Source organism: Ochotona curzoniae, unplaced genomic scaffold, assembly GCF_017591425.1.
Source record: "Ochotona curzoniae isolate NIBS_2020 unplaced genomic scaffold, NIBS_Ocur_1.0 scaffold_4701, whole genome shotgun sequence".
Classification (NCBI taxonomy): Eukaryota; Metazoa; Chordata; class Mammalia; order Lagomorpha; family Ochotonidae; genus Ochotona; species Ochotona curzoniae.
The window spans coordinates 48,812,374-48,829,680 of record NW_024467122.1 but is presented as its reverse complement, the minus strand read 5'-3'; the positions used below and the strand labels follow the sequence as shown (position 1 = coordinate 48,829,680).

Here is a 17,307-nt window from a genome sequence, read left to right as displayed (position 1 = left end):
CTCTTTGCCTTGGGGGAGACGTGGACGGGTGCCCTGGCTTCCCAACGCCTCCCTTCCCGGGTAGACCCCTGCCCAGCCTCCTTCCCAGGATTGAGTCCTAGTCACTGCTTCTCACTGAGGCACAGGACCTGGCACCGCAGCACGGGGGCAGGAGTTGAGGTGGCCCTGAACTGTAAGAGGTGTCCGAGAACCCTGGGGCTTCTGGAATGAAAGTTCTGGAATTGGTGCTGGGGCTAAAGTGGAAGAATAACTGCATTTAACACTGTACCCCACCCCACCCCACCATCTTAGAACCCCAGTTTCTGCACTTTGGGCCCTTGCTCAGCTCTTGCCCACCTCCACGCCGTCTCCCTCGGCTCAGAGCATGTGCCCAGGTGGGGACTGCTTGTTTTCTGGGAACCATGTCAGGCCTGCAACTGCTCTGGACACCTTGGAACCCAGGGAGTGAGAAGCAGGCTGAGGAAGGGAGAAGCTGATGTAGGAAGCCACCAGGAGCCCCCAAGGCTGCAGCAAGACCGCCTTGGGCCCTGGCTTTCCCTCAGCTCCCCAGCCCCCAGGAGCTCCTTCAGTCCTTTCACTTCCTGTGTCCCTGCTCTGCCCTCACGTTACTGGGAAGTCACATGGCAGGAGGTGGGGGCCATAGCAGACGCCTCTTCCCGGCAGCCAGGCTCCCATCTCAGAGGCAACAGGAAGCCCAGAAGTTCTGAACACTCAAGTTTAATTTAAAACGGGCACAAGTGCAAACAAGTCACAAAAATTTCTAGGGAAGATGCTTTTTTTGTTGTTGTTTGTTTTTTGTTTTTTTAAAACTCTGACCCTAGGAAAAAAAAGTCCTTGCAAATGTCCTTGCAGGCCACTATAGGGAGCAGAGGAATCTAAAAATATTATCTAGGTAGGGTCCAGATGCCCAGATGCCGGAAGTTCTTCCCTGGAATTCCCTGTCTCACAAGAGCCCTGAAGGAGAGGAAGCAAGGAGGCCAGGAGGCAGGTGGCTCCCGCTGACTGGACGGACTCTGGGGAGCAGTCTGTCTCCCCCAGACCAGGGCTCTGCTGAGAAGGGGTCCCTGATGACCTGGTGACTGAGACCAAGGACACGGGAAGGACCGAGCGAGCATCCCCTTCCTGTTCCTGCTTGGTATGGGAACAGCTCAGAGGATCTCCCCTGCCCCCGGGGCCAGGGAAAGGTGGGAAGCCAGGCCAAGGAAAAAGGCTGTGTTGTAGGATGGGGCAGTCCTCCTGCTGCTGGCTGTGAGGGACCAGAAGGGACCCAGGCTCGTGGAGAGACTGCTCTCCTCTCACACGTCCTCTCTCTGGGAAGTCACACCACTCTGCCCAGTCACAGCTTGTCTCTCCTGCTCCGCCCCAGCCCTTCCCAGGGCCTCTCAGCAGGCTGTGCAGGTGGGAAGTCAGACACATGGGAGGCAGAAGGGTGCAGTGGCTGACAGTCCTCCCTGTGGCCCCTGAGACCGTGGAGCTGAACTCTAGAGTGAGAACAACCATCCTCCGCATGAAGATGGCCTGCGAGCTAGTGTACGACTCCTTTAAAAAAAAAAAAACCTTGCCTGCTGTGCCAGCTGCAGCAGCCTGGAGCGCCGGTCTCTCTGTTTCTTAGAAATTTCCCTGTGCAAATAATCAAGGGTGTCCTGCAGGAGTCTCAATCACCCCCAAAAGCAACAGGGGACTCTGGGGAGGGAGAGAGACCAAGGGGGCAGGTCCGGCCTGGCCCAGTGGGCAGAGGGGCAGGGGAATTGGGGTGGGGGTTCACATTCAATCTTTGGAGAGAATACTGAGAGTGGGCACGCGTGGCAGGTGCACCGTGGAGGTGGGCTCAGCAGGCTGAGGTCTGCTTGCGGTAGAGCTGGATCAGGGGCACCAGGCACTCCGGCATCCCTGTCTGCAGCAGGAAGGGGTGGTCCAGGAGCTCCTGGGCTGTGGCTCGCTCCTGGGGGTCCCGCACCAGCATCCGCTCCAGGAAGTCTCGCAGCACTGGGGAGACCTTTGGGGAGAAGGAGACGAGAGGACGTCTTTGGGGTTAATCATGCTTCTGGCTCCTGCCAGGCTCAGCACATGCTGGAGGGTCAGGCTGGTAAAGGTGGGAGCCCTCAGGTCAGGAGGTGACCAGTTCTCCTGTGATCAGAGTTGCCAAGCAATGAACTAGGATGCCTGGAACCAGTGAGGGGGTGGGGTGAAGGAGAGTGGTCCTTCCCTCTCTCCAGGCCCTGGGTGCCCAGTCTCTGGCTGTGCGGGAGGCACGAGGGGCTGGTGTCAGGGATCCAGTCCTGGGTCCACCTTTGGTCAAGGGTAAGTTGCAATTTTCTGTAGGACTGTTTCCTCCTCCGTAAAATGGCCTCATGATTAGGTGTGCTTGCCCTGTCACACAAGACTTGAATGAGAACCACCCCCTAAAAGAGGTGAGTGATGAAGGGCTTTATAAAAAAGAAAGAAAATAACAAGGTAGAATCTGAGAAGGAAGATGTCCTTGTTGCTCTTAGCCTTAGTGTCAAAAGCAGGGGCTAAGCACCCGGGCTGGTTGCAGAAGGCTGTGCCCTCTAGAGAATTAGCCATCTAGAGACCTTCTCTGTCTGCTCATCTCCAGGTTAGCCCCAGCATCAGGAGTCTTACAGGATGGTTCCTGTGCATCGTTGAATCCTAAACCTGTGGCCACTGAAGGACTGGGTCCCAACTCCCTGAGATATTTCTAGTTCTGACCACCAGATGGCAGGGCCACCTAGAAGTCTTGTGTTAAATCACCACCGGGGCTGCGAGGGATGGACTTGACAAGAAAGGGTTACTCATTTACACAGACAGATGTGCCAGCTCTAGAGGAAAGAGAGGCTCTGCTGTGGTCAGGACAGCCGGATCCCCTGGCAAATGAATGAGGTATAGGGTCAGACTCCCTGAGACTTGGCCGGGGGGGGGGGCTTGGTCCCAAGCCCCCCAGGCAGGTCCACCCTTACTACTCCCCCACCCCCACACACACACTCCCAGCCTCTAGGGCTGTAGTCAGGTGGGGAATCTATGAACCTGGGAGCTGGTGCACAAATGTGGCCTCCTCCCCATGCCCAGGTGTGGGTTTTTGCACAAAGAGGAACCTTCTTCAAGAGCTGTTGTGGGAGTCAGGAGCTGGGACTGGCCTGCAGCTCGGCTCTGGCTGGTCCCTTCATCCCAGGAGTTCCGAGGGGTGCGGGTCATGCCTTGGGCCCCGACTGACCTTGTGCGAGTTTCTCAGCTTGGGTGGGGGGTTGTCCCGGAGCCTCTTCATGGCCTGCACTGGGGAGTCGCTGAAGTAGGGCGGCTCCCCATCCACCATCTCGATCACCATGATGCCCAGTGACCAGACGTCCACCTGCAGAAGGACATTGTTCCTACCTCCTGTCCTCTGCCCAGGGAGCCGTGTGCTGGCAGGAGGGGAGAGCTCTCGGTGACTCTCCTGTCTCCCTGATTAACTGCCTAGTGGTCAGTTACCTCCTGCATGAGCCACCATGAACTGTAGGGACACAGCTGTATGCCGCTGGCTGAGAGGTCAGCACAGGTGTGGAAGGCTGGCCACAAAGTAACAAGAGGAAGCCTCATCAGTTAAGGTGCAAGGGTGGGTGGTGGGGGCGAGGCGGGGACCAAGCAGAACTTCCTGTTCCCACAGTTCTGGGGAGGCCCAGGTGGGGTTTGGGTGGAGGAGATGGTTACCTCGGTGGCATACAGGGTCCTGGAGATCACTTCCGGAGCCATCCAGTAGGGGGTGCCCACCAGGGACTTCCTCTTGGGGACATCTTTGCTGATCTGGGCACAGAAGCCAAAGTCGGAGAGCTTCACCTGGGGATGAGAGGGGAGTGGGTGGGGAGGCAGCTGCAGGAGGAGGAGCACAGGGAGTGGGCACGGAGCAGCAGCTGGGTGTGTGGGTATGGTGGCAGGGGTGGCCTACCCTGCCGTCGAGTGTCAACAGGATAGAGTCGCTCTTGATGTCCCGGTGGATGACACCCTGCGCGTGCAGGTAAGCCAGCGCCTGCAACACAGCCTCGCACACAGTGGCGATCTGCTCCTCGTTCAGCCTGGTTGGGGCACGGGTGTTACTGTGGTGGCAGGGCTGCAGGGCTGAGCAGGACAGGGGCCCCACAGGCTGCCCTTGCCCAGGCAATCCCTTGTTGGCAGAGCAGGGTGTGGAGGGGTGACCTAGCTGTGGCAAGTGGAAACTGAGCCAGCAACTAGGGTGAAGCTGGCTTTTCTCTTCCCCACTCTCCTGAGACCTCTGGAACTCAGTTACAGTCGGGGAGCCCAGGTCCCCAAAGGCTGCTTGGTCCTTCCCTTCTCCCTGCCAGGGCCCAGGTCCCTGTGGTTGCCCACCTGACTTGGGAGATGATGTCTGTGAGGGCCCCGCCCTGCAGGAACTCCATTAGCACCCACAGCTCCTCTCCCACCAGGTAGCTTTTGTACATCTCCACCACATTGAGGTGCTGGTAGTCTCGCATGATCACCACCTGTGGGCAGCAAGGAGCGGGGTTCAGTGCCCTCCCCAGTTCTGGCCCTTCCCCCTCCCAGCTGCCCCTGTTTGCAGGTGGGCCAGCCCGACAGTGCCCTCACTTCTCTCTCCCGTCCTCACCCCCTGTCCCCCTCTGCCCACCTCATTAAACAGCAGCTCCCGGCGCTGCTGCTTCCTGAGGTCCATCATCTTGACGGCCACCTGGCGGCCCGAGTGCTTCTCGCGGGCCAGGCACACAATGCCAGTGGAGCCCTCGCCGATCTTCACATAGCTATCCAGCAGCAGCCGGGGATCACCCTGGTCCACCACCATCCTGAGCGCAGCCTTGAACTGTTCATGGGTCACCACACCTGTTTCCTCACCGGCCAGGGCACCCTTAGCCACCGTGGGGTCCTGGGGCAGGTACAGGTTGCTGGTGCTGATTTGAGCATGCCGGGTCCGGGGGGAGCCAGCTGGGGAAGAGCGGCCGGGCAGTGGGCCAGTACCCAGGGACTTCTGGGGGCTGCTGGTGTCCGAAGGAGGCAGAGGACTGAAGGTCCCTGTGGGCTGGTCCGAAGGCAAAGACTGGGCCTTGGCCACCAGGCTTGGCAGGGAGTCTTTCTGCAGCTGTCGGAAGGAGGAGCTGGGCTGTGGGGACAAAGCAAGACATGGGAAGGCGCGTGGCTGTGGGATGTCATGCAGCAACCCTCCCACAGCAGGGATGGCCCTGTGACCTATGTGAGGCACTGCCCTGGAGTTGGAAAGCAGAGCTTAACAAATGGACCTGGGGACCCCACCACTGGCTCCCAGCTCTTTGCACCTGCTCTGCTATCCTTGGCAACACAGAGGCAGCAGGGTCCCTGGATGTCCCCATGCTGGGCATGTCTTCCCGGGTGACTTAACAGCCAGGCCCCAGGGAGGTTCCATGGGCCCAGTCTTTCCTCCTAGTGGCTGGCTGGAGTTGGGGCAGAGTGCTCCTCCCTCCCCAGCTCCCAGGCCTGACTCAGGGCCACAGTGGATAGGCAGCCCTGGACAGTGGATTGGGTCTCTACTGGTACCACTAGGACAGGGGGGCTGCAGCAGGGGCCTAAGCCAGAGTCCTCCTTCCACTCTGGACAGAGCTGGAGCCAGAGTTGGCCCCTAGCTTCTTCCATATCTGATCTTATGCAACATGACCTTCCAGCCCTCTGCAGAGCAGGCATTTCAAAGGGTGCCTGGAGAGGGACGTCCAAGCGGTGGTAAAGGGGCCCAGGGCTCCTGGGTTTCACCTCAGGGCAGAACTGATTAGGAGGATGGCTCATGTAGTCAACTGAGGTCAGCTCCATAGGGCTGCCTTCCAAGCCCTCCAGCACACCCAGCCCAGGCTTCAGGGCTCCACTCCCCAGCCAGTCCCTGGCCCGGCAGACTTGTGCTGCTGGCACATGTAAGGGAGTTGGGGCCAGGAGCCTCCTAGGACTGTTGTGCCCCTAGAGAGCACATCGGTCCTAGTCAGTGTTCTCCCAAGTCTTGGCTGGCACTGGATCCTCATCCACTGTCCTCTGTTTGATGGAGCTGTGGGGTCTTTGGGCTGGGTGGTGGTCTGCTCTGCTCTACCCTGCCATGTGCCTTCGGCACCCTGAGCCCAGCCTCCTAGGTTAGCAAGGATAAACCAAGGCAGTGCAGAGGAGCTCCATCAGCAACAACCTTGGGGTGGAGGTGGGCAGCCTCTGGAAGTTCTTGGAGATAAGACTGCATTTCAGTGAGGTGGCAGGCCCCTAGGTGAATGGCCTGTGGGTCCAGAGAGTGTGGCCATGGAGGAGCCTACCATGTGGCTGGCCTTGGAGGGCCGAGGGCAGGGTTTACTCTACCCTGTCAGGGCACCCACCTTCTGAGCACAGCCATTTGAGCTGGTGGTAGATGACAGCTGTATGATGGGGACCTTGGGAGAAGGAAGCCGCTAGCAGAGTCCTGTGTAGTTGCAATGGGGCCCAGGCTCCCAGTTGCACCACGAAGGTCCAAAGGGCAGAGACCAAGTTCTAATACTGTCAGAATCACCAGGCCATGGACCCAGGGCTTGCGCCTTAAGACTCCTCCCAGCCCTGTGGGCAGGGACTGTGGTATCTGCAGTTTTATAAGCAAATGGCTTCCTGGGAGGCCAGGGAAGCTACTACTCCCAGTGTAGTAGCTAGGGCCACAGCCAGACCTCAACACCTGTGAGCCTAACCTACAGCCCTGTAATGTGGTCGTCCTGGTGCCATCTTTCTTCGGCATATGACAGAATATTTCATTCTGAGCAGCTGCCTCGCCAAGGTTTCCCCTTCTGATTCTGCGTGGACTCATTTCTCAATTCCCAAGCACCCAACAACCAATCCTACTTCCTTGGCCTCCCTGCCCCTACTCCCTGTCCTTATCCTCCTGTGCTCATCAGCCACAGTAAGTAACTTGGAGTCACACTGCTGGGTCTGAGCCCAGGAGATGTAGGGCCTTCACCTGCAACCTCTACAGCTGTCTGAGCACCGCAGCACTGGCCTGACTGCATGGACAGCCCTTGTGGGAGCAGCTGTGAGTGTCTGGGGCCATTCTGGGGCACACGCTACTCTCTGGACTCCGAGGGAAGAAGAAGCTGGTATGCCCTAACTGTGTTAGTTTTGGACCAAAGCAACAATTCTTCACTGAGAGTTTACCAACCTCCCCTTCCCCACCCCCGACCAGAGACATTTAGTCATGTATGAAGGAGTTCTGGCTAGGTACTAGCATTGACCCTGGGGCTGGAAGCCAGGCAAGCTATGGCATCTCACGGCAATGCCCACTGAGTGGAGGCTGGGGACCCCTGCCCTTTTAGGGACTGGCTCAAGGCAGGCATCTGGAAAGGTGTGTTCAGGCTGCCCAAAAGGACAACACTGTCCTGGATGAGGACCAGCAGGGTCCCTGAGCCCAGGACCATTGCCACCTGCCACGTCCAGCACAGGGGCACACAGCAACAGCCAGCAGCAGTGGCCCACCCCCATTCTTGCGTTAGGGGAAGGACAGGAGGGCAGAGGCTAGGCACTGAGGCCTGACCCTAAGCCAAGTGGTGTCATAGAGTTCAGGAAGATATACATCAGCTCCCAGCTTAAGGTCAACAGCCCCTTTCCCACCCTCAGAAGGACTTTAAATATCCAGGGGGGCTCAGGAAGCAGCTCTCGCCACTCTGGAGGAAAGCAGTGTCTGTGGCCACCTTGGCTTTCCAAGGGGATGCCTTCCTCCAGGACAGAGCCTTCCACAGACCCCTCATCTCACAGATGCTCATGTTTGGCACATGGACACCTCAAGCCACATCTGTGCTCTGTCCCCTCCCCATTCTCTCCATCTCAGTGAATGGCTCAGGTGCATGAAACCTGGCAGTGTCCCTAGATGGCTCAGCTGGTGGGGACCTGGTGAACCTGTAGGTCCAGACCACCCCTTCCCCAAAGCTGGATCCCACCTGCCTCAACCATATTGAGGGAGGACCCAGGCTGGCACTCAAGGCCCCTAGGAGGGAGGTGTAAGGTGGTACACTTGGATGTGTCCTGTAAGCCTGAGCCCCAGTGAGAAGGCCCAAGAAGCCTAGAGAGCAGCAGAAAGCCAGCTCTGGATCTAGTCCCTTGAGGTGGCCAGGCTTGCAGCCCAAGATTCATATGTGCTTGGCCTTGGGCTGGTTCAGGGTGGATGCTTCAGCTGAGGCTGAGCTGGGTTCTGGCCAACATTTCAGTTCCTCACCTTCTCCCCACCCTGTAAATGGCCCGGGGGCCCTGACATACTGCGTTGGACACCCGCCAGGTCAGGTTCCTGCCCTCCTCAGACCACCCCACCAGCCATCCCTACCTTGCTCTGTGATGGAGGGCCTGGCTTGCCGCTGCTTGGAGGGGCCGAGGCAGGTGTGGACAGGAACATGCTTCGGAACAGCCGGCGCTTCAGACTACTCTCCTGGGTCTTGGGGCTCGGGCTGCCTTCGCCTCCCGGCCTACCCGTGGTTGAGCCTACCAGGCAGGACTGGGGCCGGGCCTCTTCAGCGGTGGCAGTGGCAGCGGCAGTGGCAGCAGCAGCGGCAGTGCCTTGCTTGGCGGCCTTCACCCCACGCCTGCCGGGACCACTTGGGGGTGAGGTGCTGGGTGGGGAACTCTGTAGGCAGGCACCCAGCTGCAGGCAGCGCTGTGAGACACCGTGGAACTCGACAGGGCCCAGAGACTGTGCCTTGGCTGCCAGCCCGTTAGGCAGGAGGCGTGGGCTCTGTGGCTCAGGCCAGGGCCCCTGCCCGTGGCCTACTGGCGTGCCCCCGTTGCAGCTGAGGTAGAGGCCCTGGGGGTCGGTGTGTTCTGACTGCGGGCTTTGGAGGTACATGTCTGGGTCAGTGGCCCAGTGGTCATCTCCCAGCAGCCCCAGGGACTGCGCACGTCGCCGGCTGGCAGGGCTGCGACCACGCAAGGTGTTGGAGCTGATGACCGACAATTTCTGGATGTCGCTGAGCAGCCCTGAGATGTAGCCATCAGTGGGCACTGAACTGCCTCGTACCACGGTCTGCCGGCAGGAGAAGAAATGAGGTCAGAGGGCTGGCCCAGGGCGGCAGAGCCTCCTAGGGGGCAGTGGGGATGGCAATGACCTACACGTTTGTTAATTTACCAGGGTCTGGAAAGGGGTAGGCCTGTGTGGGTTCAGGACAGACACAGCAGGCCAGATGGAGTTATCGCCCAGCATTCCAAGTGGCAGTGCTAGATGACCCTGGGGAGTTGAGCAGTGCTGGGAGGTGGGCTGGGGGGAGCCCCATTTGCCAGCTTTACCTGTGGCCTTCAGAAAGATTTGCAGAGACCAGGTCAGGGTGTGCTCCTCACACAGGGAGGCCTCGCGACTTCCCTGATAGGGCCCTAGGCCCCAACTGCTAGCAAGTCTTTGGCTCAACCCCAACAACTAAAGTGCCCTGGTCTGTGAGAGGTCCTCCAGGCCTGCACAGGACATACTTTGGCTGAAAGATGACACCTTGCTATCTGAAGTCCACGTTCAGCTGGACATCTTGTGTTGTTACTGGTTGAAGTCTATTCACCCCAACACTCCCTAAAGAGCGACCCCAGGCTGCCCGTCACCTCCCTGGGTCACAGGCTGATTGGTGTCTTCCTTTCCTGTGGGGCTAACTTCGGCAATGCCCCCATCCCATCATCCCTGCCGTCCCCCTAACCTTCATGGGCTGCAGCTGCACTCGTGTGATGCGTGAAGGGTCCACCACGGGCTTGGGGCGCCGCAACGTGTCCAGGATGTTTTGCCATTGTGGGGGGAGGCCCACAAACTTGCCCTCCTTGGGGTCAAAGGAGGTGTGGACGCGGTGCTGGAAGTTTTGCGGGGCCGAGATCTCGGGGCGTTTCTTCTTCTTCTTGCGGAACATGATGCCTGTGGAACATGAAGCTCAGGCTCAGCTTCGGTCCAGGGCCCCGGGGTGGCCATAACAGGTGCTGGGGCCCCAGGCACAGGGCTCCCTCTGCCACCCACCCCTGCCCCGCCATGCCTCTGTCCTGCCCAGCATTTCCCTCATCCTCATTCCTACTTCCTTAGGCAAATTGCTGGCCCCCAACAGCACTGGCCCAGAAACAACCAAAGCACCATAAATAAGCCAACGCAGACGATCAACAAGGGAAGAAGTGTCTGTCTGCTGACTGTCCCAAGTCCCCTGCCAAGCTGGCAGACGCTGGGGGTGTGCTTTCATACACTCCAGAGCCCGTGACAATTTCATTTTCCGTCAAAGAATCTGAAAGGGCAGAAAGAGGGAGGAAATCCACCCAAAGTGCCAGATGACCTTGGTTCTCAAAGCAGACCAGGAAAGTAAAAGGAAGAGCTGAAACAATCTTACTTATGAATATAAACGAGGACACCCAGAGCAAGGCTAGAAATGAAGTCTAACAGTGTGTTTCAGTTGTTTTGGTTTCCTTCTTTAGTTCTTGATCAGCGTCAACTGAAAACCTGCTGATGTGATAGACAATATAACTGCAAACACAGCCAGCCTGTGCCAAGGCATGCTGTCCAGTGTGCAGACTTGTATTGTGGGACCGAGGGGTTCCAGAAGGGCCTTCAGGGGTACTATGTGCTTTGCCTGCATTCAGAAAGGCACAGCCCGGGGTCAGGGAGGGGTAGTGAGTGCACACGCCTTCTGGAAAGGCACAGAGCCCTGGCTTCCCCAGGACCTCCTTCCAGTCCCAGAATTCTGTGCCCACAAAACATCTTTTGCATCAACAGAGAAGATACAGCCTATGGAATGGGAGGAAGCATTGTCAAGCTGTGGTCAATGACTGCTACAGGTTAATGAACAGTGTGTGCAGTATTTCACAAAAACGGGTGGAAAATGGAATCAAACAATCTGTTATTTTAGTTAAAAAAAAATAACTTTTAAAGATTCATTTGAAAGAGTTACAGAAAGGGGGAGAGACAGAGATCCTCCATCTGCTGGCTAATTTCCCAAATGGACCTTGAGAGCTTGTTTGGAGGTTCTAGCATGGGAGCGCAGCTACTCGTATACCCTTGACCGAAGACCGGTCCTCCTCCAGCGGGGATGGTCGTCCTCTTCAACCAAGCACGCAGCTTTGGGAGGGACACACATGGAGCAGTGAGGGAGGAAGGGGACACCTGCCTAGCCAGCCAGATCAGCCAAATCAACCCTGGTGATCAATGGGGTGACAGATGTCGCAGCCAGATCGCCCTCACATCCTAATTTCCCAAATGACCATAACAGCCAGAGTTGGAACAGGTTAAAATCAGGAGCCAGGAACTCTAACCAAATCTCCCATATGAATGGTAGGGGCCCAAGGATCTGGGCTATTTGCTGCTGTCTTTCCAGGTGCATAAATAAGGAGATGGAGCAGAAGCAAAGCAGCAAGGACTTTTATTGGTGCTCTGGCATGGGATGCCAGCACTACAGACAGCGGCTTAACTTGTTGCATCATAGCACTGGCCCTGATGCAATCAAATTTTGAAATCCAAGCATGTGAGTATGTAAGAACTCAGCAGCCAATACTCCCTAATCATCCAACTAGAAAATGGGTAGAGCCCGGCACCGTGGCTTAGTGGCTAAATCCTTGCCTTGCAAGCACCAGGATCCCATACGGGCTTCACTTCCCATCCAGCTCCCTGCTTGTGGCCTGAGGAAGCAGCAGAGGATGGCCCAAAACCTTGGGACCCTGCACCCACATGGGAGACCTGGAAGAAGCTCCTGGCTTCTGATTGGCTTAGCTTTAACAATCATAGCCAACTGAGGAGTGAACCAGCAAATGGAGGATCTTCCTCTCTGTCTCTCCTCTCTGTAAATCTGCCTTCTCAAATAAAAATAATTAAAAAAAAACATATATTAACCTAACATCTCTAGTCAGCCAGGGAAATGCAAGCCAAACCACACTGAGAGATATCTCACTCCAGCCGAATGGGTTTTTATCAGAAAGATAAAGCAGAGCTGGGAAGGCTGGAGGAAACCCTGGCACTGCTGGTGGTAATGCAAATGAGGACAGCCCTGTCGCCGTGGGTGTGGAGCTTTCTGAGGGGTCTAACACGTGTTCCTATAGACCCGCTCCTGGGGACACATCCAGGAGAAAGGAATGCTTTCTACCAAGGAGACGTGTACAGCCATGTTTACTGCAGCACGCTTTACAGGAGCCTGGAAGTATAGACAGCCAAAGTGTCCTTCAACACGCGCACCGTGGAATACTACTCAGCCAGAAGTGGGATGCGCTCTTGTCATTTCCAACAATGGGAACTGGAGGTCATCATGTTATATGAAATAAGACCAGCACAGAAGGCAAATATAGCACAATTTCACTCATGTGCAGTCTTGCAAATTTTATCTACCTGCAATGCCAGCATCCTAGATGGGATCCAGCTTGAGTCTAGGCTGTTCTACTGCTGATCCAGCTCCCTGCTAATGTGCCTGGGAAAACAGCAGAGGTTGGCACAAATGCTTGAGCCTTGCACCCACATGGGACAGCTTCTGGGTTTGGCCCGGCCCAGCCCTGGCCGTTGTGGTCATTTGGGGGGTGAAGCAAATGAACTGCCTTTCAAACAAATGAAAAAGAAACCTTAAAAAAATGATCTCACAGAAGTTAATAATACAACAGTGTTGTTATTTAGACAAGAGGCAAGTATGGGGATGAGAGGTCTTGCCCATGTGGAGAGGTGGATGAATGGACGCTAAGTCACAGATAGGAATAAGTTCTGATGTTCTGCACAGTAGGATGACTATAAATAATGACAGCAAATGGTATATTTTTCTAAAAAAAACTAGAAGGATTTTGAATTTTTTTTTGCCATAAGAAAATGTTAAATGTTTGCAGATAGCTATTTTTATCCTGATTTGAACATCACATTGTGTACATGCATTGAAATATCACATGTCATCCCATAAATATGGACAGTTTTATGTGCCAGTTAAAAATAAAAACTATAAAGTCATTTGCAATCAAGCCTGCCTCCTCGGTGCACTGATGTAGGGCTGAACTCTGTCACCAGTAAAGAGTGATCCGACTTGCATAGGATAAACCAGACATCAGACAGGGGAAATGAGAAGCTGGCAGGCAGAGCGTCCCTCTCCAAGGGCTGCTCCAGGTCAGGGACCTCACGCTGGTGTCAGTTGGGATGTCCCCTTGAACACTCTGGACTTGAAGTGGCTCATCTGTCACCTGGAAGGGTCATTCCAGGTCTTCTGAATGCTCAGACTTCCCATCTGTCCATAGATGTGGAGTGCAAGGCCCACATGTACGAGATCCTGTGGAGACAAGGCCTTCGGGTTGAAGGGTACCCGTTTGAATTGCAGATGGTTTGTGGAGAATCTCTTGCTAGCCTGGAGAGACTTTGACCAAGTTACCAAAATGATCTTAGCCTTCATCTACCGTGCAAGGGGTTAATTCAAGGCAGGTGCCAGGGCTTGCATAGGAAGCTGGAAGTTAGTGAATACCCAACAAACAGGCTGATCTGCCTGTGTGCTACCCCCGTCTGTATCCTTGCCTCGAAGTTCAGTGCCTTCCAGACACTGCACTGGCAGGTAACCACTTCTCTAAGGGATGCCAGGCCCCTTTCATCTTAGCATCATTTCTGGGGTCCTCACACATCTCCATGGTGTACCTCCCCTGGTGTATGCTAGAACTGCACCTCCTCCCTCTCAGTCAGTCTTGGCTGAGCAGTTTCGTCCTCCTGGCCTCGTGGTCGACCCTTCCAACCCTGCATTAGCCGAGCTGACTATTGCATCTGACTCTTCCTGAACTCTGGAAGTCTTTAGGGGTGCAGAAATGCACCATGGAGCTTTGGCAGAGCTGATACTTACCCCCTCCTCAGAATATCCCTTAATCCAAGGTCAAGATTGAGGGGGTAAAGTCCAATCAGTCAAATTTTTATGAATCAGTAACCAACAAGTATATAATGGAATGGAAAGGTTCCGTGTGCCATTTTAGATGAACATGATGGAACTCCTAGGAAGAAGTCCAATGGAAACTATGGAAGGTCTCTACATCAAAAAACACAAGAAGTGAAATGGTGTTCACAGAAGGCTCCACATTACAAAGATGTCAACTATACCCAAATTCAGCTGTAGATTTAGTTTCTTGGTTTCTCCTGGTATCAACTGACAAACAGAATTCCAAAATGTAAAGAGAGATATGGAGAACCAGGAAGAGCCAAAATAATCTTAAAGAACAAAGTTGGAGGGCTATGATAAATAGGTATCAAGATTTATCGTAAAGCTATGATAATTAGGAGAGTGTGCAGTGTGCTCTAGGATTGATAAATAGTCCCTGGAACAGAAGAGAGAATCCAGAAATAGACCACTCCTCTGAAGTCACTTGATTTATGACAAAGGTGACACTGCAGAACGGTGGGGGAGTGGATGAGCTTTTCAGCAAACGCAGCTGAAGCAATTAGACATCATACAAAAAAAAGAATCCTGGGAAATGAGTCTATCATACCCCCAAATTAGCCAAAGACAGATCTCAGACCCAATGGGAAAGAACTGGTGGGAGTGACAGAGGTGGGGGGAAGAGCTCACACCCTGGCCATCTCCTCCTCCGGGCCAGTGCCAGGGGGCCGGAGACTCTGAGTTTAGTGGCTCTCCCGGAGCCAAAACAGAGGGGTTCTGGGGACCAAGGAAGCCACCAAGGGTTTCTCTGTCCAAAGCAGAATCCTTGGTTGGGAATAAGGATGTCACCTCTACTCCTGTCAGTGCTGTGTGAACACAGCCTCTACTTGGAGGAAACCCAGCAAACAGCTCTGGTTGCGTTGTGCAGCTGGAAACCCAGCAAACAGCTCTGGTTGCGTTGTGCAGCTGGAAACCCAGCAAACAGCTCTGGCTGTGTTGTGCAGCTGGGTAATGGTGCTCTCCTCTTACCCCACCATCTTCCTCTTCCTCTAAATGCTGCCTGAAGATGGCAGATGACTTTTCTAAACGGTGTTCCATGTTCCGCCAGTGCTCTGCGGCGGGGGAGACACCCAGGCACACACACAGCCTGCACCCCTCCAGTCGGCTCACGTCAAATCTCCAGCTGCCACTGTGCAGGGTACCCTTTTGCACCTGGGGCTGAGGCCACACTGGCCTGTGAGGTGATCTCCACCCCAGCATTCACTTGCCCTCCTGCCTGGCCCCAAAGAAACAAGATAGGACCTGAAGCAGAAATGGTGGAGGCATGGGGAGGTGGGAGAGGACTCAGACGGCCCATGCCCAATCCTGGGAGGGAATGCCCAGCCCTAACTGGCTTGTGAGCCTGGCAGATGGGGGCCGGGCAGTACTGGAAATGCCACCACACCCAGCAAGCCCTAGGGCAGGGCTGTGGGAGTGTTCCTGTGCGACTGTGGTGTCACAGGAGCGGGAGGCTTGGGAAAGACAAGGAAGTGACTGAGCACTGGCTGGTGTGAGGCCTTTTGTGAGGCCTCACAGCAACCTGGGGAGGTAGGAAATTATCATCATTATTATCATCACAAATGCTCCTGACGCCACGCGGGAGGTCATAGCGCAGGAAATAGGGGTGAGGAGGACTTCATCAGAGCTGAAGGCAGAGTCCCTGCTCTGCTGTCCACTTTGCCTATTCAGGAGGGCACTGGGTGGCTGGTGAGCCCCCTCCCAGGGCTGAGCAGCCTGATGTGAAGAGGGTGGGGCAGGCCCCAGTCTGACTCCCAGGCCAGTGAGCTCCTCACTAGGCTGGCCTGTCGGTCAGCACCCAGGACAGACTGGGCCTGAGCTAACTTGCAGGCTGACCCCCACCTCACAGGAACCAGGGGATTTTCTCCCCCCTCAAAAGATGGAGAAAACAGCTCAAAGAGGTCCCTTCCAGGCCTGCAATGGTCAGGGCTGATGCATGGACTACCAGAGGCACAGGCTTGGTGGTGCAGCAAGTAAATTACTGTTCAGGATGCCTGCACTCCATGTCAGAGTGCCAGCGGCTGCGCTTCCACTCCAACTCCCTGCTAATGCACCTGGGAAGCAACAGAGGATGACCCAAGTACTTGAGTTTCTTTCACCTAGTGGGGAGAGTTGGCTGGGGTTCTAGACTCCTGGTTTAGCCTGGTACAGTCCTGGCTACTGTGGCATTTTAGAGAGTAAACCAGTGGATGAAAGAGCTCTCCAATAACTCTGTCCTTCAAATAAATAATGTTTAAAAGAAGAAGAAGAAGAAAACAAGGCCCAGCAGATTGAGGCTCCAGGCTACCTCCAGACATGGCTGAAGGAACAGCAGGCAAGGTTTGCAGCCGAAGCCGAGGTTTTACAGCAACAAGTGGCTGGGCTGCTCCAGTGTCCACATGGGTGGGGACGAGAAGGCAGGTGCAGTGTGGGCAGCTCACTCCAACAGACTGCCTTTCCTGCTGCAGAAGGCGTCCACATGCTGGAGCCTAGACCACCTGAGCCACCAGAGCTGCAGTGACACCCCCGACCCAAAGTCCAGGCATTCAAATGAGCCTCACCCATCATCTCAGACATGCACAGCTCCTCTCTGGGAGTCACCCTAGGGCCCGGCTTGGGCCCACATCAGCAGTGCCACCCCAACTGTCAGCTGCAAGCACTGGTGCCCAGTGTGACTGCCCAGCTTACCCACCAGAGCTGGTGCATAGGGGTGGTCTGGGCTGTTTGCTAGCACTGAATGCCCTGCTAGGAGAGCACACTTGACCTGGGAAGGCAGCTTCCAGAGAGTCAGACTGGGTGGTCTCTTGCCCCATCGGCTGGATATGTGGAAGGGCCTGGGAGGCTGGGGAACAGCTATGTGCTGGGGGTGAGGCCACTGGCATTCATTGCAATTGCCAGGCACTTGGGATGAGATGGGGGCAGCTGCTCACTGGGTGGCCTGGTTCCCAGCAGGGTGGAGGCCCGTGGGCAGTGGGGGAGGCTTGGGGAGTGCTCATCAGTGCTCACATCCAGGGCTGCCAGGCTCGTTGCGCACCCCGGGGCCCCTGACCTTGGCCTCTCCTCCTCTGGGAGCCTCAGCATTCCCATCGGTGACAAAGGATGGGACTCATTCACCTCTGCCAACTTCACCAGGCACTGGGAGGGGGAGGAACAGCATGTTCCTGCTCAAGGAGCAGTTCGGGCTATTTTTAATAATTGTCACTCAGGGAGAGCTGGTGTCAGTAGCAGGCGTGTCACGTGGTGCCATCTCCTTGCAAGCCCGTGGGGTAGCGCTATCACGGTCTCTGTTACACAGGCAAGGGGCACAAGGTCTGGATGGGCACAGAAGGGGCAGACCTGAGTGTGAGCTAGACCCTGATGTGACTGCGGCTGTCAGTGCCCGCCACCCTACACCATGTCATCCTTAGGCCCACCTAAGCCACTAGCTTCTGCTAGCATCCCAACCCTGGACATGGTCCAGAGATCTTGGGAAAGTGCCCTTCCTGCCACCATGACCCAGTCCCTGGAA

The 17,307-nt window shown here is 55.7% G+C and overlaps 1 protein-coding gene across 2 annotated transcripts; it reads right to left on the bottom strand.

The window, feature by feature from the left end:
- Positions 1–1,452: 1,452 nt before the first annotated feature.
- Positions 1,453–9,824, bottom strand: LOC121148735 (serine/threonine-protein kinase PAK 6). 2 transcript variants are annotated; one of them, XM_040969000.1, is made up of 8 exons: positions 9,621–9,824; positions 8,276–8,968; positions 4,616–5,101; positions 4,339–4,472; positions 3,920–4,046; positions 3,685–3,810; positions 3,212–3,346; positions 1,453–1,996 (listed from the first exon to the last, which is right to left on the bottom strand). In XM_040969000.1, exons 1-8 carry the CDS (start codon positions 9,822–9,824, stop codon positions 1,829–1,831), a joined length of 2,073 nt encoding a protein of 690 aa, XP_040824934.1. In that variant the 3' UTR covers positions 1,453–1,828. The 2 variants fall into 2 exon arrangements, with proteins under 2 accessions (XP_040824934.1, XP_040824935.1); XM_040969001.1 differs by lacking the exon at positions 3,212–3,346.
- Between the last annotated feature and the right edge of the window lie 7,483 nt (positions 9,825–17,307).